This window comes from Tachysurus fulvidraco, chromosome 7 (genome assembly GCF_022655615.1).
Source record: "Tachysurus fulvidraco isolate hzauxx_2018 chromosome 7, HZAU_PFXX_2.0, whole genome shotgun sequence".
Taxonomy (NCBI): domain Eukaryota; kingdom Metazoa; phylum Chordata; class Actinopteri; order Siluriformes; family Bagridae; genus Tachysurus; species Tachysurus fulvidraco.
The window spans coordinates 13,247,188-13,260,974 of record NC_062524.1 but is presented as its reverse complement, the minus strand read 5'-3'; the positions used below and the strand labels follow the sequence as shown (position 1 = coordinate 13,260,974).

Here is a 13,787-nt window from a genome sequence, read left to right as displayed (position 1 = left end):
GAGACTGTGTGTGTGTGTGTGTGAGACTGTGTGTGTGTGTGTGTGTGAGACTGTGTGTGTGTGTGTGTGTGAGACTGTGTGTGTGTGTGTGTGTGAGACTGTGTGTGTGTGTGTGTGTGAGACTGTGTGTGTGTGTGTGTGAGACTGTGTGTGTGTGTGTGAGACTGTGTGTGTGTGTGTGTGTGAGACTGTGTGTGTGTGTGTGTGTGTGTGAGACTGTGTGTGAGACTGTGTGTGTGTGTGTGAGACTGTGTGTGAGACTGTGTGTGTGTGTGTGTGTGTGAGACTGTGTGTGTGTGTGTGTGTGTGTGAGACTGTGTGTGTGTGTGTGTGAGACTGTGTATGTGTGTGTGTGAGACTGTGTATGTGTGTGTGAGACTGTGTATGTGTGTGTGAGACTGTGTATGTGTGTGTGAGACTGTGTATGTGTGTGTGAGACTGTGTATATGTGTGTGTGAGACTGTGTATATGTGTGTGTGAGACTGTGTATATGTGTGTGTGAGACTGTGTGTGCGTGAGTGTGTGTGTGCGTGAGTGTGTGTGTGCGTGAGTGTGTGTGTGCGTGAGTGTGTGTGTGCGTGAGTGTGTGTGTGCGTGAGTGTGTGTGTGCGTGACTGTGTGTGCGTGACTGTGTGTGTGCGTGAGTGTGTGTGCGTGTGTGTGCGCGTGTGTGTGTGAGACTGTGTGTGTGTGTGTGAGACTGTGTGTGTGTGTGTGAGACTGTGTGTGTGTGTGTGAGACTGTGTGTGTGTGTGTGTGTGAGACTGTGTGTGAGACTGTGTGTGTGTGTGTGTGTGTGAGACTGTGTGTGTGTGTGTGTGTGTGAGACTGTGTGTGTGTGTGTGTGAGACTGTATGTGTGTGTGTGAGACTGTGTGTGTGTGTGTGAGACTGTGTGTGCGTGTGTGAGACTGTATGTGTGTGTGTGAGACTGTGTGTGTGTGTGTGAGACTGTGTGTGTGTGTGTGAGACTGTGTGTGCGTGCGAGAGACTGTGTGTGCGTGCGAGAGACTGTGTGCGTGCGAGAGACTGTGTGCGTGCGAGAGACTGTGTGCGTGCGAGAGACTGTGTGCGTGCGAGAGACTGTGTGCGTGCGAGAGACTGTGTGCGTGCGCGAGACTGTGTGCGTGCGCGAGACTGTGTGCGTGCGCGAGACTGTGCGTGTGCGAGACTGTGCGCGTGCGAGACTGTGTGCGTGCGAGACTGTGTGCGTGCGAGACTGTGCGCGTGCGAGACTGTGTGCGTGCGAGAGACTGCGTGCGAGAGACTGCGTGCGAGAGACTGCGTGCGAGAGACTGCGTGCGAGAGACTGCGTGCGAGAGACTGTGTTTGTGTGTGTGTGTGAGACTGTGTTTGTGTGTGTGTGTGAGACTGTGTTTGTGTGTGTGTGTGAGACTGTGTGTGTGTGTGTGTGTGAGACTGTGTGTGTGTGTGTGTGTGAGACTGTGTGTGTGTGTGTGTGTGAGACTGTGTGTGAGACTGTGTGTGTGTGTGTGTGAGACTGTGTGTGAGACTGTGTGTGTGTGTGTGAGACTGTGTGTGTGTGTGTGTGTGTGAGACTGTGTGTGTGTGTGTGTGAGACTGTGTGTGTGTGTGTGTGTGTGTGTGTGTGTGAGACTGTGTGTGTGTGTGTGTGTGTGTGTGTGTGTGTGTGTGTGTGTGTGTGTGTGTGTGTGTGAGACTGTGTGTGTGTGTGTGTGTGTGTGAGACTGGGTGCGTGATAGTGTGTGTGTGTGTGTGCGTGAGTGTGTTTGCTGCGTGAGTGTGTGTGTGTGTGTGCTGCGTGTGTGTGTGTGTGCTGCGTGTGTGTGTGTGTGCTGCGTGAGTGTGTGTGTGCTGCGTGAGTGTGTGTGTGCGCGTGAGTGAGAGTGCGCCCGAGTGAGCGTGCGCCCGAGTGAGCGTGCGCCCGAGTGAGCGTGAGCACGCGAGTGAGCGTGAGCGCGCGAGTGAGCGAGAGCGGCGCGCGAGTGAGCGAGAGCGGCGCGCGAGTGAGCGAGAGCGGCGCGCGAGTGAGCGAGAGCGGGCGAGTGAGCGAGAGCGCGCGAGTGAGCGAGTGAGCGAGAGCGCGCGAGTGAGCGAGTGAGCGAGAGCGCGCGAGTGAGCGAGAGCGCGCGAGTGAGCGAGAGCGCGCGAGTGAGCGAGAGCGCGCGAGTGAGCGAGAGTGCGCGAGTGAGAGTGCGCGAGTGTGTACGTGCGTGTACGTGTGTGACTGTGTGAGTGCGTGCGTGTACGTGTACGTACGTGTGAGTACGTGTGAGTACGTGTGAGAGTACGTGTGTGTGTGAGTACGTGTGTGAGTACGTGTGTGAGTACGTGTGTGAGTACGTGTGTGAGTACGTGTGAGTGCGTGTGTGAGTGCGTGTGTGCGTGTGAGTGTGTGCGTGTGTGTGAGTACGTGTGTGTGTGTGAGAGTACGTGCGTGTGTGTGTGTGAGAGTACGTGTGTGTGTGTGAGAGTACGTGTGTGTGTGTGAGAGTACGTGTGTGTGTGTGAGAGTACGTGTGTGTGTGTGAGAGTTAATGTGTGCGAGAGTACATGTGCGTGAGAGTTACTGTGTGTGTGTGTGTTACTGTGTGTGTGTGTGTTGCTGTGTGTGTGTGTGTTGCTGTGTGTGTGTGTGTTACTGTGTGTGTGTGTGTGTGTGTGAGTAAGTGTGTGTGTGTATAAGTGTGTGTGAGTGTGCGCGCGAGTGAGTGTGCGCGCGAGTGAGTGTGTGCGCGAGTGAGTGTGTGCGCGAGTGAGTGTGTGCGCGAGTGAGTGTGCGCGCGAGTGAGTGTGTGCGCGAGTGAGTGTGTGTGAGTGTGTGTGTGTGTGTGTGTGTGTAAGTAAGTGTGAGTGTGTGTTTGTGTGTGTGTGAGAGTGTGCGCGCGCTTGAGTGCGTGCGTGTGTACACAAGTTCACACACAGGATCATTCATGGTACTTAAGTTGTAAAACGTTTCCTTGCTTCCAGCACATCACAAACCCACGCAAAGCTGCAGGTCAGCAGGACCTGGTGGTGAACAACCCGCTGTCTCAGGATGAGGGGGTAAGCTACAGTTCTAGCTGAGATTGTCACTAACGGAAGCCATTCTGATTTCACTCCATGTTCATTTTACATCTTTACAGAGTTTGTGGAACAAATTCTTCCAGGATAAAGAGTTGCGGGGAATGATCAAGCAAGATGTGCTTAGAACGTAAGTGTGTGAGCCAATACATCTCCCTCACACCAGCTCATGGACTGTGAGACCTTGCAAATGAACCTTTTATAAAGATGCTCCAGCCTCAAGAAATAATACAGTAGAGAAGAACATTCGGTGGTTTACGTGACCACAGAGCTTTCATACCAGCCGAGGGATTTTATTGTTGTTTATTTAAATAAATCCTGGACAGTACAGAGCAGGTTTGAGAGAGAACTGAATCAGGATCTCAACCAGCTAGTTCCATCATTTTCATTTACATGCTCCAGCTGGTTGTTCCTGAAGTGTGATGGTCCAGTCACCATAAAGCGATGTAGTTCTTCTGGAAACTGGAATAAAGCTAAAATATTGAGCCTAAACTTTACAGAAGAAGCAGATTGTAGAAACACATAAAACACGTGATATTTCACCAACAGGTTTGTTTTGTGCAGCAGATCATTTCTGAGGCTTTGTGTCTGCCCAGGTTTCCAGAAATGCGTTTTTTCCAAGAGGAGGGTGTTCGGACCAAACTGACGGATATTCTCTTCTGCTATGCACGAGAAAATGAGCAGTTACTCTATAAACAGGTGCTCTGATACACACATGGTGCTCCTGCAGCATCGGGTCTAATCCCGTACCCTCACTGCATCTGTAACCTCCACATAAATCAGTATTTTGTCTCTATCTCTCTAGGGTATGCACGAGTTGTTGGCTCCGTTAGTGTTTGTGCTACACTCTGATCATCAGACGTTTCAGCATGCGAGTGAGGCTGGCACACCCAGGTTAGGCCCGCCCACCGCGTCATACAGCACCCGCTCCTTTAAACTCCAGCACTCGGCACTCCTTAGTGTTAATGTTACGAGATCTTCCTTTACAAGTCATGCAGTTTTTTAATTAATTACTCATTAATGTGTTTTACAGTGAGGAGATGAAAGTGTTGCTGGATCCGAAGTTTCATGAGCATGACGCATAGTGAGTGACCGTGTTGAGTTTGTATTATGACGCCTCCATCTCTGACTGTTAAGCACTGTAAAGAATCACGCTTTCATTCTGCATTATTCACAGCGCAATGTTCTCACAGCTCATGGAGACAGCGGAACCCTGGTTCTCCAGTTTTGAGCGGGAGGTGCGCAAGGTTTGTCCCAGCGGTGCTTTCGTTTCCTCACCCATCTTGTCATACCTGTTGTGTTGTATTGATGCTGTGTGAACGTTGTGTTGATGTTGCAGGGAAAGGAAGAGATGCTGACCAGTATTCCCTTCGCCCGACCCCAGGACAGCGGCCCGTCTGTGGCCGTCGTGACCAAAGTAAACCGAATTCAAGACCAGCTGGTAAAAAAGCATGATATTGAACTGTACATGCACCTGAACCGCCTGGAGATCGCGCCTCAGATATACGGCATGTGAGTCGGAAAAATGCACCACAGTAAGGATTAAAGGAGCCAGTAATCTTATTGTAGTCATTTAGTCAGTCTAAAGATTATTCTGGAGTATGAAGCTGTTGCCATACCAACCCACCAGCATTTATCTGCACATATATACATGGCATGAGGTGTTAATAGAGAACAGAAAACTCACTCACTCATTTTCTACCGCTTTTATCCGAACTACCTCGGGTCACGGGGAGCCTGTGCCTATCTCAGGCGTCATTGGGCATCAAGGCAGGATACACCCTGGACGGAGTGCCAACCCATCGCAGGGCACACACACACTCTCATTCACTCACGCATTCACACACTACGGACAATTTTTCCAGAGATGCCAATTAACCTACCATGCATGTCTTTGGACTGGGGGAAGAAACCGGAGTACCCGGAGGAAACCACCGAGGCACGGGGAGAACATGCAAACTCCGCACACACAAGGCGGAGGCGGGAATCGAACCCCAACCCTGGAGGTGTGAGGCGAACGTGCTACCCACTAAGCCACCGTGCCCCCCAGAACAGAAAACTAAATGACTAAATAACAAATATTGAACAAAAATATTGAAATGAAGTGAGTTTATTTGGGTTTCTGGGAAATGACCCTCATTATGTGGCGATCATTTTGTATTTTATGGAATAACGATTCACCACAGGAGGAAGTCTGGGTTGTGTAAATTATTGTTCTAATTTTCAACATGAGTAAAAGTAAAATAAACATTAATTATGTTGCTGATATCAATGTATAAACACATTTTAGTAATTGATAATAACAGCATAAGGAGTCAGATCACATGAGAAATGTCAATCAGATCTAAGGATAAACCCATGATCCTCATGATGTCAATATTAGCAACTGACTGTGTGTGTCTGTCTGTGTGTGTTTCTCTGTGTGTCTCTCTCTGTGTGTCTCTCTCTCTGTGTCTCTGCTTGTCTGTGCGTGTGTGTCTCTGTGTGTGTGTCTGTCTTTTTCTGTGTATGTGTCTGTCTGTCTTTCTGTGTGTCTGTCTCTGTGTGTGTCTGTGACTGTGTGTGTGTCTGTGTGTGTCTGTCTCTGTGTGTCTCTGTGTGTGTGTCTCTGTGTGTGTGTCTCTGTGTGCGTGTCTCTGTGTGCGTGTCTCTCTCTGTGTGTCTCTCTCTGTGTGTCTTTCTCTGTGTGTCTCTGCTTGTCTGTGCGTGTGTGTCTCTGTGTGTGTGTCTGTCTTTTTCTGTGTATGTGTCTGTCTGTCTTTCTGTGTGTCTGTCTCTGTGTGTGTGTCTGTCTCTGTGTGTGTCTGTCTCTGTGTGTGTCTGTCTCTGTGTGTGTGTCTGTCTCTGTGTGCGTGCGTGTCTGTCTCTGTGTGCGTGCGTGTCTGTCTCTGTGTGCGTGCGTGTCTGTCTCTGTGTGCGTGCGTGTCTGTCTCTGTGTGCGTGCGTGTCTGTCTCTGTGTGCGTGCGTGTCTGTCTCTGTGGGCGTGCGTGTCTGTCTCTGTGGGCGTGCGTGTCTGTCTCTGTGGGCGTGCGTGTCTGTCTCTGTGGGCGTGCGTGTCTGTCTCTGTGGGCGTGCGTGTCTGTCTCTGTGGGCGTGCGTGTCTGTCTCTGTGGGCGTGCGTGTCTGTCTCTGTGGGTGTGCGTGTCTGTCTCTGTGGGTGTGCGTGTCTGTCTCTGTGGGTGTGTGTGTCTGTCTCTGTGGGTGTGTGTGTCTGTCTCTGTGGGTGTGTGTGTCTGTCTCTGTGGGTGTGTGTGTCTGTCTCTGTGGGTGTGTGTGTCTGTCTCTGTGGGTGTGTGTGTCTGTCTCTGTGGGTGTGTGTGTCTGTCTCTGTGGGTGTGTGTGTCTGTCTCTGTGGGTGTGTGTGTCTGTCTCTGTGGGTGTGTGTGTCTGTCTCTGTGGGTGTGTGTGTCTGTCTCTATGTGTGTGTGTCTGTTTCTGTCTCTATGTGTGTGTGTCCGTGTCTGTCTGTGTGTGTGTCTGTCTGTGTGTGTGTCTGTCTGTGTATGTGTCTGTCTGTGTGTGTGTGTGTCTCTCTGTGTGTGTCTCTGTGTGTGTCTCTGTGTGTGTCTGTGTGTGTGTCTGTGTCTGTCTGTGTGTGTGTCTGTCTGTGTGTGTGTCTGTCTGTGTGTGTGTCTGTCTGTGTGTGTGTGTCTCTCTGTGTGTCTCTCTGTGTGTCTCTCTGTGTGTGTCTCTGTGTGTGTCTCTGTGTGTGTCTGTGTCTGTGTCTGTCTGTGTGTGTGTGTGTGTGTGTGACTGTGTCTCTGTGTGTGACTGTGTCTCTGTGTGTGACTGTGTCTCTGTGTGTGACTGTGTCTCTGTGTGTGACTGTGTCTCTGTGTGTGACTGTGTCTCTGTGTGTGACTGTGTCTCTGTGTGTGACTGTGTGTTTGTGTGTGTCACTGTCTGTGTCTCTGTGTGTCTCTGTGTGTCTCTGTGTGTGACTGTGTGTGACTGTGTGTTTCTCTGCGTGTTTCTCTGCGTGTTCCAGTCGCTGGGTCCGCCTGTTATTTGGCAGGGAGTTCTCTCTGCAGGACCTGCTGGTGGTGTGGGACTCACTGTTAGCAGACAGCATCACACTGGATCTGGTGGATTATGTGTTTGTAGCCATGCTGCTTTACATCAGAGACGCATGTGAGTTTTCTGCTTGTCCCTTTGTTTCTGACACATTTTGAATGACGTTGACATTGAAATGACTGTAAATGACTTTAAACAATCTAAAGCAGTAATCAGTATAAATAGTACAGGAGCAGTTACACTGAGATGGTTGTGTCTTCCAGCTGAATTACTCAGGTTTAAATATTACAAACATCACAGCTGTACCGTGGTGGTGTCCTCACCCACTTTATTAAGTACACCTATCCAACTGCTTGTTAACGCAAAGTTCTAATCAGCCAATCACATGGCAGCAACTCAATGCATTTAGGCATGTAGACATGGTCAAGACGATCTGCTGCAGTTCAAACCGAGCGTCAGAATGGGGAAGAAAGGTGACTTTGAACGTGGCATTGTTGTTGGTGCCAGATCTACTGGAATTTTCAAGCACAACCATATCTAGGGTTTACAGAGAATGGTCCAAAAAAGAGAAAATATCCAATGAGCAGCAGTTCTGTGGGTGCAAATGCCTTTCAGAATTTGGTGTCAACAACATGAAAGCATGGATCTATCCTGACTTGTATCAATGGTTCAGGCTGGTTGAGCATCATGTCAACGCCACAGCCTACCTGAGTATTGTTGCTGACCATTTTATGACCACAGTGTACCCATCTTCTGATGGCTACTTCTGGCAGGATAACACGCCATGTCATAAAGCGCGAATCATCTCAGACTTGATTCTTGAACATGACAATGAGTTCACTGTACCCAAATGGCCTCCACAGTCACCAGATCTCAATCCAATAGAGCACCTTTGGGATGTGGTGGAACGGGAGATTTGCATCATGGATGTGCAGCCGACAAATCTGCAGCAACTGCGTGATGCTATCATGTCAATATGGACCAAAATCTCTGAGGAATGTTTCCAGTACCTTGTTGAATCTATGCCACGAAGGATTAAGGTAGTTCTGAAGGCAAAAGGGGGTCCATCCCGGTACTAGTAAGGTGTGCCTAATAAAGTGGCCGGTGAGCGTATGTGTGTGGTCGTGTCCTCACCCACATAAGGGACATATATATGTGTGTGCCATTTCCTGTTCATTTAATGTTTGAAGAGGTTTAATATGTTTCTGCTGTGTTCCCTAATTCCTGTACAGTGATTGCCAGCAGCTTCCAGACATGTCTCGGCCTCCTTATGCACTACCCACCTGTTGGAGACATTCATGCTCTACTGCACAAAGCGCTGTTCCTGAGAGACCCAAAGGTATCAGTGTACACACACTCAGACACACACACACACACACACACACACACACACACACACCTCCTTATGCACTACCCACCTGTAGGAGACATTCATGCTCTACTGCACAAAGCGCTGTTCCTGAGAGACCCAAATGTATCAGTGTACACGCACACACAGAGACACACACAGTCAGACACACAGTCACACACACACACACTCTCTCCCTCCCTCTCTCTCTCTCTCTCTCTCTCTCTCTCTCTTATACACACAGACACACACTCTCTCTCTCTCTCTGACACACACACTCTCTCTCTCTCTCTTATACACACACACTCTCGCTCTCATACAAACACTCCTTCTCATACACACATGTATGTGCCATGCTACTTTGTGAAAGGATTTTCTGTTTTATTTTTTAAGGACCATGACAATCATTATCTGTAGCTTTGAGTATTTTATTGATTGCTGCTTGAGGTAAACTTTCCTGGCAGTAAGTTTATGGTTAAGTGCTAGAAAGGAAATTCTTACTGAATACAGAAGGGTTTCACTCGTTTGCATCCCTGCTTGCTTTACCATGACATGTGAGTATACTATTTGTTTTTACTTACAGAATAACCCAAGGCCCGTCAACTATCAGTTCCAACAGAACCTTGACTACTATAAAAACCACGGCACTGATTTGGTGGACAGATCACGGTGGGTTTGTGATTGTGGGTTTTATGTTCAAGAAATGACAGTTGGATTATTGTAAATAATGTGGGTTTAATGTTTAATGCTGCACTCTATTGCTAACTTTACCTTCCAATGGCTGTTATTTATTGCGCTCTTTCACTCTCCCTCCCGCTCCCTCTCTATCTCTCTCTCTGTCTTGCTCTCTCTCTCTTGCCCCCTCCCTCTCTCCCCCTCCCCGCTCTCTGTCTCACCATCCCGCTCTCACTCTCTGTCTTTCCCCTTCTCTCCGTCTCTCTCTCTCTCTCTCTCTCTCTCTGCCCCACCCACCCACCCACCCACACACTCCCCAGGTCTGGCAGCACCAAAGTGGCTCCCCTCAACATCAATAAGGTCTCCAGCTCTCTGCTTAGCTTTGGCAGGAAGCTTATTGCCCCCATGGGTGGTGGCACCAGTGGTGTCTCAGCAGTCTACAGTGAAGTGTTGTCTTCTCCATCTCCACAACTTCAGCCAGCTCGGGCTTTAGCTGAGCAAACACCCAACGTCGTGTCGTCTCGCACACAAATGAATGTGGCGCAACAGCGCCTGCTGAAATCCGAGAGCATGCCTGTGCATCTTAGTAAAGGTGACAATACACACTTACAGATCAACACACACACACACACACGTTTTAGCGAGTAAACCTCTGGATTTTAGTGTAACTGCAGTGTGAACAGTCGCCTTATTTCCCATATCTCTTAGATGTAGGATCTCCTGGAGTATCTCAGATCTCTCTTCCCAACCAGATACTATCTGACCTGCCAGGTAACTGTTCTCTTAGCTACTGTGTTGTGTGTCCTTGATACTGTACACTAGTGTGTAGCGTGTAGTGTTTGCACATATCACTGTATTGCATGTCTACGTATACAAGTGTGAACTGCATTTAAATCGAATCAAACAAGTCAAGTTATACGATATCAGCTAATAATAAATTATATTATGATTGCCATCATTTCTAAATTTCTACTCCTGCATTGCTTTAGTCCTTGTGTTTGAGACTGTTGTCTAACTGAAAGGTGTCTGCAAAACCCTGAGCTTTTACTTTATTTTTTTAGCAGACTGAAGAAGGTTCTCTTGTTTGCTCCTCCCTGTATTTTCTCTCTATTATATCTGTCCTTGAATTTAAACAAGCCGTCCAGTTTCCACTTGAGGAACAGCATCCCCACAAGATGCTTTCTTCTTAGGCATCGTCCCATACAGACCATGTGTATGATATCGTTCAGGTTCTGTCCAGTCTCAGAGACAATGAACCCTGTAGGTCCTTTGGAGTGACTGTAAGCGTCTCCAGTCCTCTTCCTGCTATTACTCTGAGTTTTGTGTCATGAAGCTTACATTTTCCTCTCTATTGTCCTAGCAGTGCTGCCTGGGATATCCAAATAGATGGATATTATTTTGTAGCATCTTTTTTATTTATTTATTTATTTACTTTTTTTTTTTTTAAAGATCTGCTGACAAATTTTTCTTTGGAAAATCACGTTGAGACACATTGGTCTGCAGTTAACAAGAACAACCAGTTGGAACAACAACAACATGTTGGTAAACGGTTTCAAATCAGTTGAGACGTTTGTGCGACAGGTTGTTGATGGTGTTTTCAAGAAACTTATGCTACTGGATACAGAGACATTTTCTACAACAGTGTTCTTCCATCATTGTGATAACAGTCCAGGGAAGAACCTCATAGTGCATGCTGGTGAAATGTCCACATTCCATTGGTCATTTATTGTACTTATCATGTCATCTACCACAGTTTCCCTCTATGATCTGATTTCTTACTTAATTAGTTTCCCCTCATTTGTATTAATATACTTTTTTCCCCTGCTGCTCATATTTCAGGTCAAACATCCAGGACTGTGAGCTCCTCACCAAGTGTTGAGAGTCTGTCAGGCGGGAGGGACCAGGCCATGTTGTCCCCTCCACTTCCTGCCTCCAAGGGGCGGGAGTCAAGCACATCATCACCACCTCTCTCAGCCACGAAGAAAGATTTGTTTTTCAACATCAGTCGTTCACGTTCTCACAGCAAATCCATAGGCAAAAAGGACCTGGTGAGCCACTGTGTTTGTTACCCTCTCAGCCTTTCTGAGTTCTTCTCCATGCTCCTTTCATCCACCACATTGTGTCAATATCTTTTAATAAACAGTGATGGTAAATTCAGGAGATGTTTAAACATGATACAGTTTTACCAGACATTGGAGTAAGGCTTATTCAGAACTACTAAGTAGATCATGTGATGAATCAGTAAACCAAAAAAAAAAAAGTTTTCAGTCATACACATTTTTGGTGCTGCCTCAGTTGCGTATCATGATATCATCCTTATTAAATCTTTGAGCAACTAAATGTGTGACATTTGTTTATTATAAATGTCTCCAGGAAGAGTTGGAGGCCCAAGTGTCTTTACTTCAGGGCCAGATCAATGATCTGGAGGCCATGAGCAAATACTGTGCCAAGATGATGAATGTGCACATCGGTGAGTCCAACAGGCTACCTTCAGAATATCATGTCCCAGGTACGCCATTGAAAATAACACCTTGTATTTTCACATGAAAAACAGGCAAGATTCAGGACGTGATCCTGCAGGAGCATCTGCAAAAGGAGGATGAGGTGCTGGTATCACTTGCTGGACTTAAGCAGGTTTGTCCTGATTCACCATACACATCAACATCATCGGTATACAAACCCATTGGAGTCCTGCTTTGGACTTCCTTGTATGACACATGAACTCCTGCTGAAGGTTTCACACAGACACACAAACCCTCATTTTGCCTTTCTGCAGATTAAGGACATCTTAAAGGGAGCACTGCGCTTTAATCAAAGTCAGCTGGAGGCTGAGGAGAACGAGGAGATTACAATAGCAGATGATCACTACTGCTCTACAGGCCAGGACATGGTTCAAGAGGATGGATCCTCAACTACAGCCAATACAGATACTGAAATGGTTCAGCCAAGCCCTCAACTGCACTTCAGACATCTCTCTGTGCAAGAGAAAGAAATGACAACACGGGAAAAGACAACAATGCCAAGTGAGGGGGCACATACCACAGAACCACAGGTTAGAGAGGATTACACATGTAGCTCACACACACACACACACACACACACACACACAAAATTGCCTTGACTTCAATTCAAAATTGCCTGAATAGAAGAAGTGCTTCATAAATGTAAGATTAAGTAGTATTTTTAGCATTAATTTTTCTATTTATTGGTCATGTGACTCTTTCAAAATGTCCCGTCTCTTTCACCCCAGACTGCCAAGAGGAGGAACTGGGATGACTACATCATGATCTCACAGGATGGAGATCTTCATCCGGCGGAAGGCGAGATTGCTCCACCCTTCAAGCAGCAGCAGGGTTTTGGCAGGGCAGACTTTCAGGACCCTCTCATGGGAACCACCTCTGGATCATCCAGCCCAGAAGAGGGCAGCACTAACAGCAAGGATTCTGATTTTACCATTGTCAACCCTGCTGACTTTTAACCATAAAATTAATTAGTTTGTCTAACATTGATCCTTTGAATCCCTCAAAAAGGATAAGAAGTATTCTGATGGACTATTTCACTTGTGAACTTGGGCTTATGGAATCCTTACTCCTTTTAAACCCAGACCACATTTCATCTCCTATTGGTCAGAACCTGGGCCTGTATTCTAAAGATCTGTCTGTACACCTGTAACCTGTGACCTTTAGTTTGCACATTAGCTACCTACAGTAGTTACTGTAATTGACCCTAAAGCATACGTAAACACGGTTTATTTGACGAATACATATACCACTGCATAAAAGTGCATCTAACCCACTCACAGACTCCTCCACATAGCCTCCTGTGTAACCCCCAGGCTTTATCAGTACTCAAACCTCTCTTGCTCTTTTTCTGTGTCGGAATAATGACCATGATAAAGAAGAGAGCAGCGGCACACACACCTCGTGTCTTAAGTAAGCCACAAAGGGGAAATGAAATCAACATGGGATAAATAACCTTGCTTTCTCTTTAACATTGATTGTTATTATCCAGTGCCTCGATACATGTCTGTTTACGTGTCTGTGCCGTTCTTCTGTTCCAACGCGTTTTTCTAAGTCATTTTAATAAATAGATTGCGATGTAAGATTTGGCTAAATTATGTTTTCCATCTTTTTTTTTAATCCTTGATATGTGAACTGTACCTTTTTTTTCACATCTTTTGTTTAAGTTCTTTCAGCCATCCTGGTAGCTGTATAGCATTGCACGTGTGGGATGCTGGAATGATATTAATTCCAGAAGAATAAAAAGGCTCTTGCGCCTACTTGTCGTCTCTGTCTGCGGAGATCTCTTTCATTCATTTGACTCCAGTTTTTGTCCCAGATCTTTATTCTATAGGGTCTCGTTGTGGAACCGAGGACCTCGTCACGTTTTCCAAAGGTGGTTTGTGGTGAACCTGAAGCTTTCCTCCATCCTGAACCTGCTTTCTCACTCGCTCATCCACAGCTCTGTACGAACTGATATTAAAATCAGTTTGGTGTCATAAGATCTACTGAAGGTGTTTAATCCAGGTGTTTATAGCTGGATCAGTGCAACACAACTGTATTTTAGTGAAGTAAAGCATTTATTATTCACTCGTTTAAGCCTAAATGTATATTATTCTTTTTGCTGTGTGACACAATTGAATCCATGCACGATATGCATAAGATAAATGGGTCGAACACGCTGTTATGAGTGTAACATACAACAA

General features: G+C 46.8%; 1 protein-coding gene across 3 annotated transcripts in view; it reads left to right on the top strand.

The window, feature by feature from the left end:
- The window catches only part of tbc1d5 (TBC1 domain family, member 5), a 26,552-nt gene extending 13,180 nt beyond the window's left edge, over window positions 1-13,372 (top strand). For 2 of the 3 annotated variants that reach the window (XM_027157427.2, XM_027157425.2), the window contains exons 7-23: window positions 2,952-3,026; window positions 3,107-3,174; window positions 3,641-3,743; window positions 3,850-3,938; window positions 4,078-4,128; window positions 4,222-4,291; window positions 4,384-4,556; window positions 7,034-7,176; window positions 8,292-8,398; window positions 8,991-9,076; window positions 9,403-9,674; window positions 9,791-9,853; window positions 10,922-11,130; window positions 11,456-11,552; window positions 11,637-11,716; window positions 11,859-12,134; window positions 12,333-13,372. In XM_027157427.2, coding sequence (XP_027013228.1) covers window positions 2,952-3,026; window positions 3,107-3,174; window positions 3,641-3,743; window positions 3,850-3,938; window positions 4,078-4,128; window positions 4,222-4,291; window positions 4,384-4,556; window positions 7,034-7,176; window positions 8,292-8,398; window positions 8,991-9,076; window positions 9,403-9,674; window positions 9,791-9,853; window positions 10,922-11,130; window positions 11,456-11,552; window positions 11,637-11,716; window positions 11,859-12,134; window positions 12,333-12,560 — 2,190 coding nt within the window. In that variant the 3' untranslated portion in view covers window positions 12,561-13,372. The remainder of the gene's footprint in view (window positions 1-2,951; window positions 3,027-3,106; window positions 3,175-3,640; window positions 3,744-3,849; window positions 3,939-4,077; window positions 4,129-4,221; window positions 4,292-4,383; window positions 4,557-7,033; window positions 7,177-8,291; window positions 8,399-8,990; window positions 9,077-9,402; window positions 9,675-9,790; window positions 9,854-10,921; window positions 11,131-11,455; window positions 11,553-11,636; window positions 11,717-11,858; window positions 12,135-12,332) is intronic. The other variant, XM_027157430.2, reaches the window with a different exon arrangement.
- The last annotated feature ends 415 nt before the right edge of the window (window positions 13,373-13,787 follow it).